Below are 20030 nucleotides of genomic sequence, written 5' to 3' on the forward strand. Positions count from 1 at the left end.
AGCAACAGGTCGGAAATTGGAGTATTGCCCGAGGGCCACCTTTATGAAGTGGTAATATTATAGCTTTTTTCCAGAGACCAGGGACGCAAGATTCTTGGATGGATCTATTTACCAGAATGCTAATGGGATAGGCCACTGAGTCTGCAGCAAGTTTAAGAAATTTGGCAGGAATTCTGTCAGCACAGTTGGAGCAGGGCTTTAATTTCAAAATAAGTTTTTTAATACAAGAGGTAGGGAAAGGAGAGAGATTGAAATGTGGCTGAAAAAGTCAGTTGTATGCTGTTTGGCAAGGGAGTGTCAGGGGATGGAGAGGGATGGTGAGTAGTATATGAAGTGCTGGGAAAGTTCTGAGGTAGTGTATGAGATGGAGAAGTGGTGTTGTTTGCAAGCGAAGGGCAAAAGTACAGGTAATTTTGGCAATGGTGTCAATAAAATAAAGAGCTAAAGATGTTTGCTATTTGTTCAGGAGGCTTGTCCGGGTGAGGTTTGGTGCCAGGGTTCAGGAGATTACTGATAGAAAATCAAACATTTGGGGGTTTACTTTTTCTATTAATTTGCTAGTTCTAGAAGTAGTGCTGTTTGTCTTTAGAGACAAGTTTCTTAGCTTGGTTACGGAGCTGTTTATAATTAAGAAGGTCAGATGTATTCCTAGATTTAAGCCAAACTTCCGTGCTTTGTCCCCATTAGTCATGACTTCTTTAGTAGCTTTTGTTAGCCAGGGAGCCTTACTAGTTTTAGTTCTTTTAGTTCTTGAAGGGGCTAGGCTAGCTAATATAAAAGTGGAGCAAAGCATCATCCAAATGTAGAGTTTTAAGGATACTCCAGTTAATGCTTTTCAAGATGTTGTTAAATGTGATGGGGTTAAATTTAGAAAGGTTTTGGACTAGTTTGAATTTTTGGATGGCTGAGCAGGCTTGGATTGTACAGGCAGGGACATGGTCACTAACAGTGTTGGACAGTGCCACAAGTTATGAATTTAGAGGGATCTGAGACTACTACTAAAAAGAACACTAGCATTTCATTATCAATGGAAAAAGAAAAGTTCCTCAACTGGGTGTTTTTCTGAGTCCTGAGCTCAGAAGCAAGCCAGAACATGCTGGCAAGATAATAAGTCTCAATGATGACAGCATTAGAAGGTATCTCTACTGAACTGTGACAAGAAAGATCTAATATGGCATAGGTAGATGACAAATTTATACTGGGAGAGACCCAATATCCCAGGATGAGGGCATCCACTAAGCTGATGGGAAAGGGTTTTATGCTCTAGATGTAGGACCAGGTATACAGGCTGAAAACCCAGTAGCTAAGACTACTGCAATAGTGATCTAAAAGAATAGCAAAGGTAATACATAATGTAGTTAATTTACCACTTACTAATGCATACTAGTGCTAGCAGCACCGATACACACTGTGAACATAAATCCTCTGAATGGAAACCTGTGCAGCCTGATCTCAAAAGGCATATGTGTATGCTGACACTGTACCAGTGTTGGCTTCACAAAGACAGTGGGTACAATGCTGCCCCTTCTCTTCATAAGCAAAAAAGTGATTCCCTTCTTCAAACAGTTCCTGTGCTAATCCATATGTACCCACAGTCAATGATGCTGTGTCCACTTTAAATAATTCAACACCTTAGTGTTTCCTGCACTACATCCCAAGGAGAGAGTCTGTGATGTTGTACATCTTTTAAATACCACCTGGCAAAACATCCTGAATTACCTACAACAGTACAAATGATGTCCTGCTGCAGACCCTATGTGCTGCAACATCCACTGGGCAGTTTCTTTCCTTAAGATAAACAGTCTGTCATTGATAGAAGTCGGCCAAACTGGTGCTCCATTCATCTCACACTGTGGCACAATGACTACATTTAACAGACAAAACATTCTTCAGTTCAAAAGTCTGACCATGAAGCTTACAATTTACTGGTCTCTGGCAAGCTGGATTGTCATAATTTCATGCTATTTTGTAATTCCCATAAGTTAAGGACTGTCTTCTGGTTCTACGGGAACACTTACTCCATAATCTTTGGGGGCAATAGACAATGCATCTGCCATATTTTTTCCTGTTACTTATATTCACCTATTAGTTCCCAGTTCTCTGTTCTGGTGCTAGCTACCCCAGCAGTATGTCTCAGGCACAGACTTTCAAATAGATCAGACACTGCCTTACAACCATCAGTCATCTCTAAATACACTAAAGAAACAATATGACTGTTTCTGAACCCTTTCTTCAGTAGTTCAAAATTTCCCCTACACTACGACTTTTCTGTCTAGGTATTTAATAATTAATCAACCAGCAAAATCACTGGATATAAGCAGGCCTTTTGGGGGTAACCTGGGGGTACTGTGTGGTTAATTTGACTTATTTATTTATTTTTATTTAACATTTGTTAACCGGGAAAGTCCGACTTGGAACAAAGCCAATTTTCAGTGGAGGCCCGGGGAGAAAAACTCTATATATGTCTTTGTAACGTGGGAGGAAACCAGAGCACCCGGAGGAAACCCACACGAATGTAGGGAGGACATGCAGACTCCACACAGAAGGAACCCCAGCTGAGAATCAAACCAGAGAACCTCTTGCTGTGAGGCGACACTACCGCTGCACCACTGCACTGTCTGTGACTTGCTCAGTCGCACAGTACTCAGACACAATCAAATTGTTAAGACAGTAAGGGGTTTATTGACCGCTAATGGCCTTAAGCCTCTGTGCTAACTGCTAGATATTACCAAGGAATCACTGCACCTTTTTCAAGTTGTTTCAGGCAACTTGTTTGAAGACTACAGAATGCAGCACTGTATTCAATAACTTGTAGAGATCAGTGAGGTAGAAATTAGTTAAAATGTACTTACAGTGGCAACAAGACATGTCCTTTAAGCATTAGGTAAAGAAGTCTGAAATGCTGTCTTCTGTTGCTTTTACATTTTAAATAATGATTTTTTCTAATTAATGACATGGTCATTTATTTCATAAACATAATGTATATCCTGCACATCTCAGGATACTACCTTTACTGAGATCACAGCTGAGACCTTTACTACTGTACCACGTATACATTTATTTTATAAACATAATGTATATCCCGTCACATCTCAGGATACTACCTTTACTGAGATCACAGCTGAGACCTTTACTACTGTACCACGTATACATTTATTTCGTAAACATAATGTATATCCTATCACATCTCAGGATACTACCTTTACTGAGATCACAGCTGACACCTTTACTACTGTACCACGTACACATTTATTTCGTAAACATAATGTCTACCCTATCCTGTCACATCTCAGGATACTACCTTTACTGAGACCACAGCTGAGACCTTTACTACTGTTCCACGTATACATTTATTTCGTAAACATAATGTATATCCTATCCTGTCACATCTCAGGATACTACCTTTACTGAGATCACAGCTGACACCTTTATTACTGTACCACGTATACATTTTTGTAGCCCAGTTTGGGAAGCTTCAGCATCTTTTACTGACAAGACTTATGCTGAAAATTGCAAACTGGCTATTTGGTTAGCTACAACCCATTTCTTATTTTTATTTCAAAAAAGAATAGTCCCCCCCCCCCTCAAATAAACAAACTCCCAGTACAGAGTTCTGTGTGATGAAAATGCAATACATAAGGACAGGTATTAACATGCATTTTCAATTACTCCTCCTTCCAAAGTTGAACTATTGCTTCAAGTTCAAAGATCACATGCAATCCAATTTAAAGCATGGCAAATACACCAATCAACAGTTCAGAGGTGCAGATGAGTTCTGGTTTTAGAATCTGGTCGTTCTAATTAAAATGTAATCCTATTACCTGAAAATAGCAAAAGAAATTACTGGTTTTCCCCCATGCTTCTTGCACGCAAGCCACTGTACTTTTGTCATCCATGTCCATCCATCCACAACCCCTTTTTCCAATTTTTGCACATGGGGTTGGGATGTCCACTTAAAGGGTGACAATCTACAGCCAAGGTTTACACTGCTGAGTGATTTAATGTCACCATGCTTGTAATATGATGATCCTGAAAGCAGCAAGTACCACTCTGAAACATTAAAGCTGCTCACACAGTTTTAATTTCTCATAGGAGAGCAGAGTTTATTGTACATGTGTGTGTGTGTGTGTGTGTGTGTGTGGGGGGGGGGGGGGGATACCACTATCAGCACACATCTGACTTGGGCAAAGGGAATGACTTGTATATTCTTTAAAGCAAAAGTGTCAAGCAACCAGAAAGCTTGTTTACTCACCTGGCAACATCTTGAAGATATGGCAAACTGGTTGCTAAAATAATGTAAGTCTAGACTTAAGGTAGGACTTATTTTAAAAGTTTACAGGCTGCAACTCAATGAAATTATTCTGAGGCCGTATAGCACTACATGGATGGAAATGACAATATTCTCTCTCTCTCTGCAACTGTATCACCACACTGACTGGGATCACAGCCTGCAAGACATACAAAAAAAGGCACAAATCAGCAGCAGTGATGCCAACAGTGAAGAGTCCTACTTTTGCTTAAAATCAAATTAATGAAAAAAAATTACGGCTACAGTTGCCACCAGAGACTCAAAAGGGTGAAAACTGAATGGAGATTCATGTTTCTATTCCACTCTTTTGCACCCAACCTTTGACTTCCTGGTGTCAGTTCCCTCGACCATTCAAGCCCAGTCTTTTTAAATGCTACTTTAATAATAATCCTGTTCACAAGCCCTGACTTTACTATACATAATTAATCAAATAGGAAGAATGGCTTGAGGACCCTTCTCCACGACTTGGGCCACAGGGACAAGACAACTGATTAACAATTCATAACACAAGTGAAATATGAATGTCAGTATAAAATTTACGTTAATGAACATTATATACGAAGGAATATGAATGATAAAAAATGCATATCAGTTTATACAACTGAAATGAGCAGACAAGCACAAACAGAACTCTTTTAGCTGAAAAAGTGTAAAAACCCACAAAAAAAAGAGTTAACGAATATGTAAATATACATCTACAATGTGCCTTAAAAGAAGGGCAAACTGGTTGTTAAAATGATGTGATCCAGTTTCTACTAATACGGCAAATGTAATAATTGGAGAAAAAATAGCACAAAATATATAGCCAAGTTACCTCTCCCAAAAATAAAGACAACAATCAAAGCAGCCTGACACCCACTTGTTAATTCACCATCTACCGCAACTATGGCCAATGTGAGAAAGTGTAGCATTTTAGCAAATATACTTTGCCATACATCAAATTACTCTCGAGTCGGGAGTTGCAGACAGGACCAGGAGCCATCATTCCTGCAGTAACCAATCAAATGTCCTAACAGAGGGACCAAAGTGTGCAATAAAGTCAGCTTGCTTCATGCGCTCGCACACCAACCAAGAGCTGGACATTCTTGCCACTTCTCAGGGAGGTGTAGCCTGTGACGCTCTTGATCATCACCACAGGTAATGCAGGTGGCTAGCTCTCTCAACCCTTTACTCTCAGGATAGGAGAGTTGGCCATCAAAAGAATCCATTTCCAAATTTAAGAAGTCAATGACCAGAGACCCTGCCACTACAACAATAAGACAACCTAGTATTTAGAATACATTTTCACTGTCTGACAATTCATGATTTAAACCCCATACTGCTTTGTCACAGACTACACATTTTCTGAGGGCAGAGCAAAATGCTATGAAAAAAAAACCATCAAGAACTGCTGGGAGACATGCCATTCACTGATATTAATGTCCTTAAGTGGATAAATTAACGTTTTACTTTTATATTAAGAAAGAAGCAAACGCAAACAGCAAATTTTCAGCAAGACTAAAATTTTTAAATTATTTTCTTCAAATTTGGAGTCGCAGGACCCAAATATAATTCTGAACTTGAATAAAAGCCAGTAAACTTCTTTTGTACTACATGTCCTGAAGACAATTCCTGCACATATTACAACTATTTTGTTATAAGCTGGATAACGTACAAAATAATCAGACCCTTCTGACAGTACTCCAAAGCTGTAAACCACAAAGTCGGATAACAGAAGGAACAAGTAACTCAATTCCTGCTGTTAGCAACATATCTGGTCTACACCAGTTAAAGCAGGTTTTAAATATGCATTAACAGTATTTTGCACTGAACTGTAGTTTTAACAAAATATTCTAGGTCTCCCCAAAGCTTGCATACTGCACAAAAGCTGTACAGGATAAAGAAAGGAAGCAGTAACTGTAGTCTCACCTCAATTGGATGGCTGTTATTTAAAGCATCTAATTCCAGTGCTCGCGTGTAGTCTGAAGAGACAAACTGTGTCCAAATGTCGTACTCTGGAAAACAGTGATCCACACACAAATACTCTATCCAAGAGGCAAAGCCTTCATTCAGCCAGAGGTGGGTCCACCACTCCTGCAGACATTCAAAGTAAAACACATTTGGTTACCATATGGTTACAAATAACTGCGCAGTTTAACACAGAGAGTAAACACAACCATCCACAGTTACAGATTACTGCAAAAAATATTTTTTAAATTTCTTTTTAAACCAAAACTTGAAAAAAATAAATGGAGCAGTTGAAAACTGATGCTTTATAGTCGCATACTAACAGCTTTAACAGAATGAAAGGTGTGGCCTTCTGCAGTGGCAAGCTGATGGAATTCCTCAATTGCTAGTCCTCAGCTCGCTGGTATTTTCGTCTCTCCCATTTCCCATCCATGAAGTTGCACGCATGCCTCTAGCTGTCAAACGTCATGAAGTTTCATGTGAGGCTCACAGAGGATGCCAAATACCTGGGATATTGCATTTCAGATGCACTTACAAAGCAAGTCCAACTTGCAAGACTGCAAAAAAACACAACATAAGGACACAAAAACATACTCTCTTATAGAAAAAAACATTCACAGCTACAGGGTAGGAAAACTACCAAAAGCCTTGGGGATTTGGGGGGAGGCAGCTAATAAGCATCTGCAGGAAAAACTCCCTTCAACCAAATCAACTAATATGGCGAACACATAATACATGCCCAAAACGTATTTGCTTCACCTACAAGCACCTTTTCTTTACTGATCCCAGATAAGTGACATCGTCCATTATCAAAATTGGTGAATGTTATCTGCAAAATCCTACGTCTGTGGATATCTGCCCACCTGTGCCAACTCATGCACCCACTACACAGGCAGGCAGACAGACACAAAGGCAGGCAGACACACAGGCAGGCAGACACACAGGCACAGAGAGACAGAGACACGCGAGAGAGAGACAGAGACACGCGAGAGAGAGACAGAGACATTCAGTTTACATGAAACTCCAACAGCCACAGCTGGATGAAGAGCCAATTATACACGGGTGAATTAATGATATTCCTGACCTTTAGAAAAGCTGTTATATCCACTGCAAGTAATCATTCAACAGTCCCCAACTATCAAGGCAAAAGGAACTGGAACAGTAAATAAAGAGCTCAGACAGCACCGTTATCATCTACTGACTTTACAAAAATCAGCCCAACTTTTCAAAGTTTCAACTGACAATATATATATATATATATATATATATATATATATATATATATATATATATATATATATATATAGTGAACAAAAATCAGCCCAACTTTTCAGTTTCAACTGACTATATATATATATAGTGAAGACAGAACTGATGTGCCACTGATGGTTGCAGGGTACATTTTTAAGACACAAAACTTACAAGTTATGTACTCACCATAACTAGACAGCTATGTTGTCTGTTTTCATTCTTTCTCAACTTATGGGTTATGGATCTGACCTTGGCTCCAACTTGGCCACATTCTACAAACTTCGGATCCCACTGTCGAGCTCCTCTCTTCCCTTAATGCCCTAGTGCATCCAAAATACCTCAGCTGCCATAAAGGCTTCAATATCTAATAGGAGAGAAGAGAAAGTAAAACAGGTTTCAAACCTGGCATTATAGGTTCCAAAGGTCCATTAGGTCACTCCAGAAGATGACAAGAAGTGAGGAGGAGAAGGGGAGTTGAGGAATGGAAATGTACAACACAACTGCCTAGTTATGGTTAACTTCATAACTTTTAATATCCAATGTTGTCCTTTTTATTCTCTCTCAACATATGTGACGTAGTCCCCCTGCTACGTAAATCTTGGGTGGCCTTCACGGATAGATATTCCGGAGAACTGCTGAACTAAAACAATGACTAATAAAGGTATGAGCGTGGCTGCTGCATAAATATCACCAATGGAAGTTCTTGACCAGAAGGCAGATGAGGTGGCCCTTAATCTAGTTGAATGGGCCTTAGATGGTTTTGGTGAGAGGCCTTGCTGAGGATATATCCAAGAAATGCAATTTGTTATCCATTTGGCAATGTAACTCTAGAAATTGGAGAACCCAGCTGATTAGGTGAAAAAGAGAAACAGCTGGCCCATTTTTCTGAAATCTTTGGTTCTGTGCAAGTAGAAAAGTAGTCTACGTACATCTGAAAGATGTGGCATGCATTCTCCCTTTTTGAAAATTTTGGAAAAAAACTGGTAAAGGAATGGTTTGACTAATATTTGATTCAGAAGCCACTTTTGGTATGAAGGAAGGATTGGTTTTGTAAGGTAACCCTGTCTTTATGAAAAACAATGTATGGAGTACTTGAAAGAGCCTGGAGTTCGGAAATCCTTTTAGCAGTAGTAATAGCAACTAAAAGGGCTATGAATTGAAGCACAAGTGTCTTCAGGAGAGCCTCTATTTTGATGTGATAATACACATCCTGAAGATTCAGCACATCCAATCATCCTTATTTAAAAAATGTAGAATGGACTGAACCATGACCATTCGGAACTTTCCCTTCCTTACGTACTGGTTCAGATTGATTACATCCAAAATTGGACTCAATTCCCTTGTCTTTCTTGGTACTAAATGGAGCCTCTAGTAAGTTCTGAGCCATCTCTGGTCTGGTGGGATCTCCTGGATGGCTCTTTTGTCCAACAGCTTCTGAATTTCTTGAGCTGCAGCTTCTCTCTGACTGGGTAGTAAGTCTGGAAGCTTGTTTCTCTTGGGAAGGAGTATTGGGAAAACTGGTAAAACGTAACCTCTGGATATTATGTTTAGCACCCACAATTTTTTTGTTACAGTAGCCCACGTGTCTGGGTGCAAGGACAAACATCTCCAGAGAGGGTCACTGAAAGGGTCCACCTGGAAAAGAATTTTGGATGCCCTGATTTTGCAGGCCTCCTCTGCCACGAGGACAGCATTTCTGATTCAAACTCCTTCCTCTGTCTCTGAGAGAATTGCCTCTATGTGAATCCTGGAAAGATCCCTGGGATTTACGGAACCCACATTTTCTCGCTTCCTCTGACTCCTTGAGATGGCTCTTGAAGGAACATTAATGAAAGAAGACTTGAAAGACTACACAAAATTTCATAACTACATCCAGGCATGTCTCCTTATGGCTGCTCATGCATTACCTTCTGCTGCATGCGAAATTAGCATCCAATATAGATAAAAGCATGGCCAGTTCTGAGGATGATCTTTTGTAATTCTCTGGAGACACAGGCTCAGACTTTGAGAGTTCCTCAGTCAAATCCCTCTGCAGTCTTGCAAAGTGTGCCAAATTCTTCAAGGACCTCAAGGCAAAGGTTGCTGATGCAAATACCCCCTTTCCAAATCTGGCCAGCACTATGGACTCTGTTGAGGGGTGAACAGAGGGCCTCATCTGCTAGCTCCTTCTTGGTAGCTGCCACCACAACCATAGCATCAACAGGGACTCCTTTGCTCCAATGTGGTCTTTCTTTTGGAGGGGCTAAAATTAACTGGTCAAAATGGGTTCGGTTCAACAGAATCCAGTTCCTTCCATGCCCAGTGTGAGACTAGGGGGATAAGCTTAGTGGCTGGGGGAGTCAACCAAGATGCAGAGAGATCAGAACCAAAAGCTTCCAGGGACAGGGAAATTGACTCCTCAGTAGAATGATTATCCGAGTATCAACCACCTTTCTGGTTTAGGATTTCCAAAACGTATCCAAAGGTGAAATCATCAGGTGATCTGGGGGACCCACCACCTTCAAAGTCAGTATCTTCAGTGAGGGATTCCAGGAGGGAATCAATGTGCCTCCTTTTCCATGTTCTCTTTCAGGGAACCTCCTCAGCAGGATGCTCTGGAAAGGTGTCTAAAGAAAGGGGTAGTTCCTCTATGGGGACCATCTGGGTACTACTTGGTACCAGCTATCCCTGTGGGGTATGTCTGATGGGATAAGAACTTGGAACCATGGGGGATATGATGTAGGATCAGGGGATGTATGACGAACTGAATCTCTTGAATGACAGAACACTCTCTTCGTAACCTCAAAGGCAGACAGATCCAGGGAAGCTGTGGCCAGCCACACCTGAGTCAAGACCTCCAAAGTATGGAAGCCACAAGACTAACCAGATCAGTCTCTTGAGGAGGGAGCCAGACCAAAGCTATCTAGCACAGAGGCTCCAACATCGGAGTCAATCCCAGCCCCAAGCATCTGATGCTTTAGCTCTGAGACTCCTCTCAAGCCAAGGGAACAGGTGCAGAACTAGTCATGTAGATAGGTGGGGTTGAAGACGTTATTCTATTTCACTCCAACACCAGCACTCTGAACTCTCGGATACTGGGGCTTTGAAACTGAAAAATGAATCACAGGAGGAGATAAAATTGTATGGGAGGTGGATGGAAGTCTCACAGATTCGATGGGAGACCGAGGCAGTATAACCCCATCTGGAAATGCGCTCTGAGGAACTTTCTCATCATCTTATCCGCTTCACATAGACGTCTGGAGGACCTGATAGAGGAGGTGATACGATTAAGGTCTGGAGTGCTTCCTTGGAGTCTGCATAAGAGGGGATTGGGGCAGAGGAGATACAGGGTCGAGACAGGGTCGATTATGAAGTCGGGAGAATGGATTCTTGGTGTCAGAAGTGCCAGAGATCAGATCCGACGGTTTCGGATCTGTGGGTTGAGCAGGAGTACATGAAATGACTATTGGATCTAAAGGTTTAGGATCCGTAGATTTCCTTTTTTTGGATCTGAAGAAGTTAGATCCAAAGACCTCCGTATTTTTTGTACAGGCTCCAAGGAAAAAGACGTCTTCAGAGACTTAGGCGGGGATCTTTTTCTGTGCTCCAATGGAGCCTTTGAAGATTTGTTTGGGGGGTTGAGCCCTGGATGTACCCAGGTGTACTGCTCCTAAACAATAAACGCACTCCCTATGGGCATCCGAATTTAAAATTGTGCCCACAGGAAGTGCATTTGTTTAATGCTGTAGACTTCCCAGCAACAGTAACCAGTGTAAGCTACAGAACAAAAGCAGAAAGGAGTGAAGACATTTTTTATTAACTTACAGAAAAAGGTAGAAAAGCTACCAACAATGGTATTAAAAATACCCTGTTAAAAAGGGCAAGAAAAAGGATGAGAGAAAGGATAGAAAAGAGTAGCAACAATGGTACTTAGCTTAATTACTTGAAAACGTAATTTTCTTAAAAGAAAAAGCCCACAAAGTTAGAGAAAGGAAACTTCTAATTTAAATACAAGAGAGAAAGAGCTATATTTTTGAGAAGAAAAAAATAACACTCATGGCTAACAAAGAAGATACATGCCTGTGCGAGATGGCAGCAAAGAAGATTTGAGGTACTGGGGAAGGGCTAGGGTATTTTGGGTAGAAGAAAAAGCTCAAGAGTTGGATCCAAACACAGTAGAATGCGGCAGAGTCAGATCTGAGGTCAAATCCGTAACCCATACATTGAGGAAGAATGAGAAGGACAACATCCGATCAAAAGTTAAGCACTTACCACAATGATACAGTTGTGCCATCTGCTTCTATCCTTCCTCAATGGATGGGTCTTTGGACTCATCTGAGACCAGACTTTAGCCAGACTAGATTTTGGATCCAACATTCAGGCTCCTCCCATTCCTCATAAACCTCTCTTCTCTTGATGTCACCACAAATAGTTTGCCAAGCTCCAACCAACGGACTCCCTCCTCACAGACCAGAATTCATGAATTCTAAATGTTGGCTCATATTCTGCTCTTGATCTTTAACAGTACATAAAACAGACCCAGAAAAAGGCAGTACAGTTGTAGCATACACACTAAACAGCAACAACAAGGGAAGGGGGAAAGAGAGCTGGAAGTTTAAGAATGAAAGCAGACAGATCCTACACAAAGTGGATAACATTCACATCTAATGTCAGTTTCATCTATTTAGGAATGGAAGGAAGAGAGTCCACTGCTAATGAAACCCTTGGGAGGGCTCATGGAAGGATATTCCAGAGTACAGCAATACCAAAAGCAGTCTTACCTCTGGAGTGTAAATACAACTTCTTATGGGAAATTAATTTATGTATATTGGACCAAGTGGCTGCAGTGCAGATGTCATCAATGGAGGGTCTTGAAAAGAAGGTGGCAGAAGTAGCCACAGATCTAGTTGAGTGAGCCTTGATGGGTTTGAGTAAAGTCAACTTCTCTCTATGAAGTTGGAAAACCATCTAGAAAAAGTCACTTCAAGAGACTCCCTGACCTAGTTTGGCTGGTGAGAAAGAAACAGCTCACCAGCCTTTCTAAATTTCTTTGTACAGTGAAGGCAGAAATGGAGCTGATGTACATCCAACAGATGCAGCATGTATTCCCTTTAAAATTCCCATGATTTCTCTTAGCTAGCTTCTACTCTCACCTACTGTCCACTGTAAATACATCTACTCAATGTGCAAAATGATGTATCCTTTACGTACACTATTTGTAATTCTATATGCATAATTTATTTACTCTTAATGTATGACCTATATGCACATAAAAATGTTACGATTGTTAAATATGAGCTTTTCTCTCTGGGCCTCTGCTGAAAATGGGCTACTAGTCCAGTCGGACCTTCCTGGTAAACAAATGTCAAATACAAAAAATTAGGCAAGAAACCTGGAAGAGTGATAGATCAGCTTAGCAAAGTCTCGGTAGTCACCTTCAGAATAAAAGATGGGCTTGTTTGCATGGACATTATCCTTATGAAAGATCAGGTAAAGAGGTTTGCAAGAAAGAGCTTTTAATTCTTATACTTTCTGAAATGAAAGAACTGCCACCAAAAATAAATGTTTGGCAAGCAATATACAAAGTCAGCCTTGGCTCTGGGTTCAAAGGGGGGGGGGGGTATAGTTAAAGCCTATAACAGACGGGTGATGTCCAAAGAAAAAGTAGCATGTCTTAGGGGAAGTCTGAGAAGGAAAGTACTCCCGAGGAAGGCCTTAAGATAATTTAAGGAAAGCAAAAGAGTGACTACTTGAACTATAAGCTTTGAAGAGACTACGTTCAGACACTACAAGTTCCATACGGCCTGCTGATAAGGGAGGCGGAATAGTGTTGATGGACACTGATTTTTTTTTTTAGAGCTGTTCTTGACCAGTTAAGGGAATGAACGTACATGAGAATAAAACTGATTGATTATTAATAATGATTTAATTAGGAATTTACACACAGTATTATATGATTGCTTACAGAGTAGGATTATTTCACTTGAGACTTATTTCTGTTATGTAGATTTGCCTATTATTCGGATTTTCAACAGTTTCCTAAAGTTCATAAGGATAGCAGAAATCTTCCTTTAAGGCCCACAGTCTCTGGACAAGGATGGATAACAGAAATGTCTGTTTCTGTTGAGAAATATTTAAGACCTGTGTTGAATGAGGGTCTACATTACCAGATTGAAACTTTAGTCGAATACCTAAAGATCGAGCTGGCAATACTGAAATCCAAAAACTTCCTTGGCCGTTATGCGGATTATGCCCTTTTGTCCAATATAGAGTGATCACAGAGTTGGTATATTTAGTTAGGGGGGAGTGGGGGGCATAGCCCCCCCACTTGATTTGGGTTTAAAATGTTTTTTTCCATATGACCTAGGGAATTCCTTCCTTGCGTGAAATCGGCCGTTCGCGGTTTTTTGGATTTCGATATTACCACATTGATCTTTAGGTATTCGAGTAACTAAAGTTTCGATCTGGTAATATAGACCTGTTGAATGAGTAGGAGATAGTTTTAAGCGATTTCAAACAGTTCCTGACACAACTGTACACACACATTGCTGAAGTGAGACACAATGAAGATTGTTTGCTGCATTACATATATGTTCATAATTCATGGTAATAACCAACAATATAGATTTGGAGTTTACCAAGATATTTCTATTACAGCACAGTTCTTATAGCTCTCAAAAGGTGGACCTTGTACATTTACTTATTGAAACTATCTTTGGGAATAATGCCTTTATGCCTACAGGAGAATATTTACTGATAAAAAACTTGTGTAGCTCTCAAAAGGTGGACCTTGTACATTTACTTATTGAAACTATCTTTGGGAATAATGCCTTTATGCCTACAGGAGAATATTTACTGACAAAAAACTTGTGTAGCAATATGTTCCCCCCTGTGCTAACAGTTATGTGAATTCTATGCTAGCACAGTGGGAGAAACAGCATGTTCTTTTTAATAAATTTGTGTCTAATATTATATTTTATTAAACACTTGTATGTGTTTATAGTTTAGACAGGGAATGGGAATGAACTTGAGGATTTTACTGATTTACATAATAGGATACGTTTTCTGAGATCTACTAGTCATGCTTCTAAAACTATTGATTAGATAAAAAATTAGAAAAGAATGACTTAAATGAGATTACTACTACTCGTTCTAGGAAAAAATGTTATACTAATATTTTACATTGGAAGAGCCTTCATCCACCACATGCATATAGAAATATCTTTAAAGGACAGGCAATGCGGACTTCATGTTTGAACAATCAGGATGATAGGTTTTTAACTGAAATGGATAACATGAGACATGAGCTAGCAGTTACAGGCTATGGTGTTAATGAGATACAACAAGGTATAAGAGATGTGATGACCTTACAAAGTAGTAGAACCGCTCCGTATTTTCTAATGGACAGCAGCATACCTATTAAGAAGGGAGATGGAGTTTTTCTGAAAGCACCTACGATAAATCTCCCTTATTCTAGTAATGTTAAAGCTGTATGTGAGGTTACTAGAAAAAATGTGCATATTTTAACATCAGATAGGCAAGTGAATAGTGTAATAGGGACTGTCGCGATGTTTACTTTTAAGAATAAGAAATCACTAAAAAGGTTATGTTATAATAAAGGAATGTTTATAGTTTGATTATTGAATTTTGCACATCTCCATGTAAAATGTAATTTTTATTTGGTGGATTCAAACAGTTTTACATATCCAGTTACTCACAGGGTATACAAGTTTAATACTATTGTGACATGTAAAAACTACAGTTGTGTACCTACCATAAAGTACAGTTTTGTACCTACCATAAATGTAGATGTCCGAACTGGATAGCATCTGCAGTCATAACAACTGGGTCGTCCTGTCGTCAGGCAGCCCCCCAGTCGGCCGGATTCCAAAGTCCGGGTCCGGCCTCGGCTGATGTCGCACCTCACCCGACGTCATCTCTGTTGGTCTTCGGGTATAAAAGCATCAGCCGACGCCATTTTCTTCAGTGTTTCTTGCCCCAGATGCCAGAAGCCCTCTAGAAGGCTAAAAATTTTGGATAGATGCCAATGTTTCCAAAAGATAGAGGTAAATACAAAAATAAGCATGTATGTACATAAATACAAACAAATACACCATGAAAGACTCCCCCCCACTAGCTAGCTATTAGGAGGGTAAACACCCTAGGAGTACCACAGAGGGGAAGGAGGGAGGGTAAACCTGACTGCAGATGCTATCCAGTTCGGACATCTACATTTATGGTAGGTACAAAACTGTACTATGTCCTTCATGGATGCATCTGCAGTCATAACAACTGGGTAGAATACCATAGCCAACTAGGGGAGGAGGATAAAAGTAGATTATGGTGTGTTTAGGATCCCTTGCAGTACAGCAGTGGCAAACCCTGCTCGGGATCTGGAATATAGAGGTAAATTATAATGCTTGGCAAATGTATGCACGGAGGTCCAAGTAGCCGCCTCAATAATGTCTTTGGTAGCCACTCCTCGTAAGAAGGCTGTGGTAGTGGCTGTTGCCCTTGTAGAATGAGGTCTTATGTTCTGTGGAATTGGCTTTCCATGGAAGGAGTAACAGAATCGTATGCAATTTCCTATCCATTTGGAGATTGTCTGTTTGGAAATAGCTTTTCCTTCCCTTCCTGTTGCATAGGCTACGAAAAGTTGGTCAGTCTTTCTGCTATTTTTGTTCTGTCCAAGTAGTAGCGTAGCTGTCTATGTACATCCAAGGTATGCAGAATTCTTTCCCTCTGTTTTGTGGGTTGGGAAAGAAGGTAGGTAGGTGGATTGCCTGGTTTAAAGACACTCTGGATACCACCTTAGGCATAAATGTAGGATTAGTCCTCATGGACACTCTATCTTGGTGGAAGATTAGGAAGGGTTGCACTGCCATTAAGGCCTGTAGTTCTGAAACCCTCCTTGCTGAAGTAATTGCCAGTAGGAAAGCAGTTTTCCATGACAGGTGTTGTAGGTCTGCTGTGGCTGCTGGTTCAAAGGGTGATAGTGTCAATTTTTCTAGCACAAAGTTTAAGTCCCAAGCTGGCAATGGTGGTTTCCTTGGAGGTTTTACATTCTTGATTCCTCTGAGGAACTGCCTGAGCAAAGGGTGTGAAAAAACAGGTGGATCAAAGCTGTATTCTGCTGAAATAGCTGATGCATGAATCTTGATGGAGGAGTAGGAGAGGCCTGAATGAAGTAGTTCGGCCAGATACTCCAGAATGTTAGGGATATCTATGTTTGATACATCTTTTCCTCTTTCAGAACTCCAAATGACAAACCTTTTCCATTTCCCAGCATAGTTCCTTCTTGTTGAAGGCCTGCGTGCTTCAAGAATAATGTCTTTAACTCTTTGTGAAAGTTCTGGATTAGCAGCTGCTATGTGATGTTCCATGCAGTCAGTTGCAACGTTTTTAGGTTTGGATGCATGGTGCTGTAGTTGTTCTGAGTTAGCATCAAAGGCATCAGGGTATTGGCCACATATTGTTCGAGACATGCTCCTCAGCAGTGGGTACCAGTGTTGTCTTGGCCAGTTTGGAGCTATCAGGATTATCCTTGGACGTTCTTCCTTGATTTTTAGTAGTACTTTGTGTATCAAGGGAAGAGGTGGGAATGCATATGCTGTTAGGCCTTTCCAGCTGAAGGAGAGCGAGTCCACTTTCCATGCTAGTGGGTGGAATGTCCTTGTGCAGAATTTTTGAGCTGGTGATTGAGAGGTGATGCGAATAGATCTATCTGAGGCATTCCCCATTTCTTCGAGATGGTCTTGAAGATGTCCGGTGCAGCTGCCATTCGTGGGCATCCGATGTGGTCCTGCTTAACATATCTGCTAGAGAGTTTTCTTTTCCTGGTACAAATATTGCCTGTAACTGGATGTTGTAGCTGAGTGCCAGGGTCCACAGCTCTAAAGTCATTCTGCATAGGGGGTAAGAATGAGTGCCTCCCTGTTTGTTGATGTACCACATGACTGTGGTGTTGTCTGTCCTTATCATCAACTGGCCCTCCTTGAGAAATGGTCTGAACTTTTGGATTGCCAGTTTTACTGCCAGCATTTCTTTTAGGTTGATGTGCAGGTGAAATTGGTCCTGTGTCCACAACCCTTGTACGCATTTGTCCAGCATGTGGGCCCCCCATCCTAGGTCTGAAGCGTCTGTTGTGATGGTCTGGCTTGCTTGACCTTTGCGAAAGGGCAGGCCTGGGTTTGACTGGCATGCCTGAGCCCACCATAGGAACTCCTGTTTTAAGCATGGTATTAGTGGGATTTCCGTTTCTAGGCTGTGTCTGTGTTGGGACCATAAATTCTTTAGGTACCACTGTAGTTTTCTCATATGTAGTCTGGCAAAAGGAACCAAGATTATGCATGATGCCATGAAACCCAAGGCCTGCAGTACCTTTCTTGCTGTTAACTTGTTTAGTTTTGTTAGTGCCAAGAAGTAAAGAGGGAGTTCTTTTTGTTTTTCTGTAGTTAGGAATGCCATTTGTCTTACTGTGTCCAATTCCGCTCCCAGGAAAGTCCTTGTCTGGGATGGTATCAGTCTTGACTTTTGTAAATTGACTGTGTATCCCAGTGCTTGTAGCAAGTAAATGACCCTTTCTAAATCTGTTGTCAGCTTGCTTTTGTTGTCTCCTTGTAGCAGGCAGTCATCCAGGTATGGATAAATTTGAATTCCCTGTAGTCTGCAATGGGCGATTACTGATGCCAGGCATTTTGTGAATACTCTGGGCGCAGTAGATAAGCCAAAGGGCAATGCTGAGAATTGATAGTGCTCTGATCCTGCAAGAAATCTGAGGTATCTTCTGCAGATTGGTCGAATGGGGACGTGCAGGTATGCCTCTGAGATCTAGAGTTACCAGCCAACACTCCTTGCCCAGCATGGGAAGAAGTTGCTGTAGGGTCAGCATTTTGAATTTTGGGACAATGATGTATGTATTTAAGGTGGACAGGTCGAGAATTGGTCTCCAACTTTTTTCCTTTCTTGGAACTAGGAATAGTCTGGAGTAGAACCCCTTTCCTTGCTCTGCTGTTGGCACTTTTTCCACAGCTGTCATGTTTGCTAACTCCATTATCTGTTGTAGAGCCTCTGTTTTTTGATTTGGAGGTAGATTTGGCATTCCTCTTTTGACTGGTAAAGTGTGGAAGTGGAACCGGTAACCTTGATCTATGGTTTGTAAAATCCACTTGTCCTTTGTTATGTGGTGCCAGTTTCTTGAAAATAAGGTTAGCTTTCCGCCTAGAGGAGCTGCTATTTGTTCCCTGGTAGGCGGATTTAGGATTAAGTCACTGTGGCTGTGTTGATGTAGTGGCAGAGGTTGAGTCTGTGCCTCTGTTGTTACCTTGCCACTGTCGCCGTCGGTAGGCACCTCCTCTGGATTGGTTTCTGCCTCTGGAACGTCTATTCCTGCCCCTTTGAGGTCTTGTGGAGTCAGGAAAGGACCAATTTTTGGCAGGCCAGTTCCTGCTAAACCTTGGGGTTGAACCTGCAAGAAATCTTTAACTGTTTGGACTGATTTTGCCTTTTCTTCCATTTTCTTCATAACCTGCTGGGCAGGTGTACCAAACAAACTTGTTTTATCCATAGGAGCATCCAGCAACTTAGATTTAACATGATCCGGTAGAGCTTGCTCCTTTAGCCATGCATGCCTTCTAATTACTGTGCCAGTCATGGCTGATCTAAATGAAGCCTCCAGTGCATCATAGCCACATTTTAAAGAATGGTTACTAACCTGCTGTATGTTATTTACCATTACTAATACATATTTCTTATCAAGAGGTTCATCAGTGGTTAGCTTTTTAGTTAACTGATCAAGCATAAACTCTTGGTATTGTATCATGTGAAACTGACAGTTTAAAGCTCTAGCTGAGAGAGTGGCTGAAGTGTAAACCTTTTTACCCCATCTGTCTAATGACCTTGCTTCCCTTTCAGAAGGAATAGGGTTTTTAGCTATGGTCGCGGCCACTGCCTTGGGACCCTGGGAAATAGTTTCGAGGTCTGCAAGAGGGGCCTTGTAAAGGTGGTGATGAGTATCTGGCACCCTGTAAAATCTGTCTGGTTTGGCAGGGGCTGGGGGTAAAGAATCTGGAGCGGAGCAGACATCATTGAAAGCATCATCCACCACAGAGAGAACAGGAGGTATAGCTAAGGGCCTGTGCTGAGGAAGGTGCAAAAAGGTCCTAAGTCTTTTTCTGGAGTCTGAAAAATCCTGTTGCTGCCATTGGAACTGTTCTCGCATGGCATGCAAGGTTTCCCCAAAGGAGAATTCTTCTGGTGGGGAAGCAGTTGGAATGGATTCTTCAGCATCAGAATCTTCAAAATTAGAGAAAGGAGCCTCTGGCTGGTCAGTTATGTCTGATTCATCAGCAGAATCATCAGAGGACACTGGCTCAGGGGGCTCTGTCCTAGGTCTCTTCTCTGGGGGCTGAGAGGCCCTGTCTGGGTGAGATTGAGATCCTCTAATTAAGGAAATTAAATCTTCTGCCAAAGTAAGCATTTGAGAACTAGAAGAGGGCCTGGTTGAGGGGGGTTTAACAGGCACTGTTTTAGTAGTCTTGGCTGC

The 20030-nt window shown here is 41.2% G+C and overlaps 1 protein-coding gene across 1 annotated transcript in view; it reads right to left on the bottom strand.

The window, feature by feature from the left end:
• NPEPPS (aminopeptidase puromycin sensitive) overlaps positions 1-20030 on the bottom strand; it is a 1948381-nt gene that overhangs the window by 1497774 nt on the left and 430577 nt on the right. The window contains exon 8 of the mRNA XM_044054968.1: positions 6218-6382. Within this exon, the coding sequence (XP_043910903.1) occupies positions 6218-6382 (165 nt within the window). The remainder of the gene's footprint in view (positions 1-6217; positions 6383-20030) is intronic.

This window comes from Protopterus annectens, chromosome 13.part0, assembly GCF_019279795.1.
Source record: "Protopterus annectens isolate FY-2018-M chromosome 13.part0, PAN1.0, whole genome shotgun sequence".
In the NCBI taxonomy this organism is placed as follows: domain Eukaryota; kingdom Metazoa; phylum Chordata; order Ceratodontiformes; family Protopteridae; genus Protopterus; species Protopterus annectens.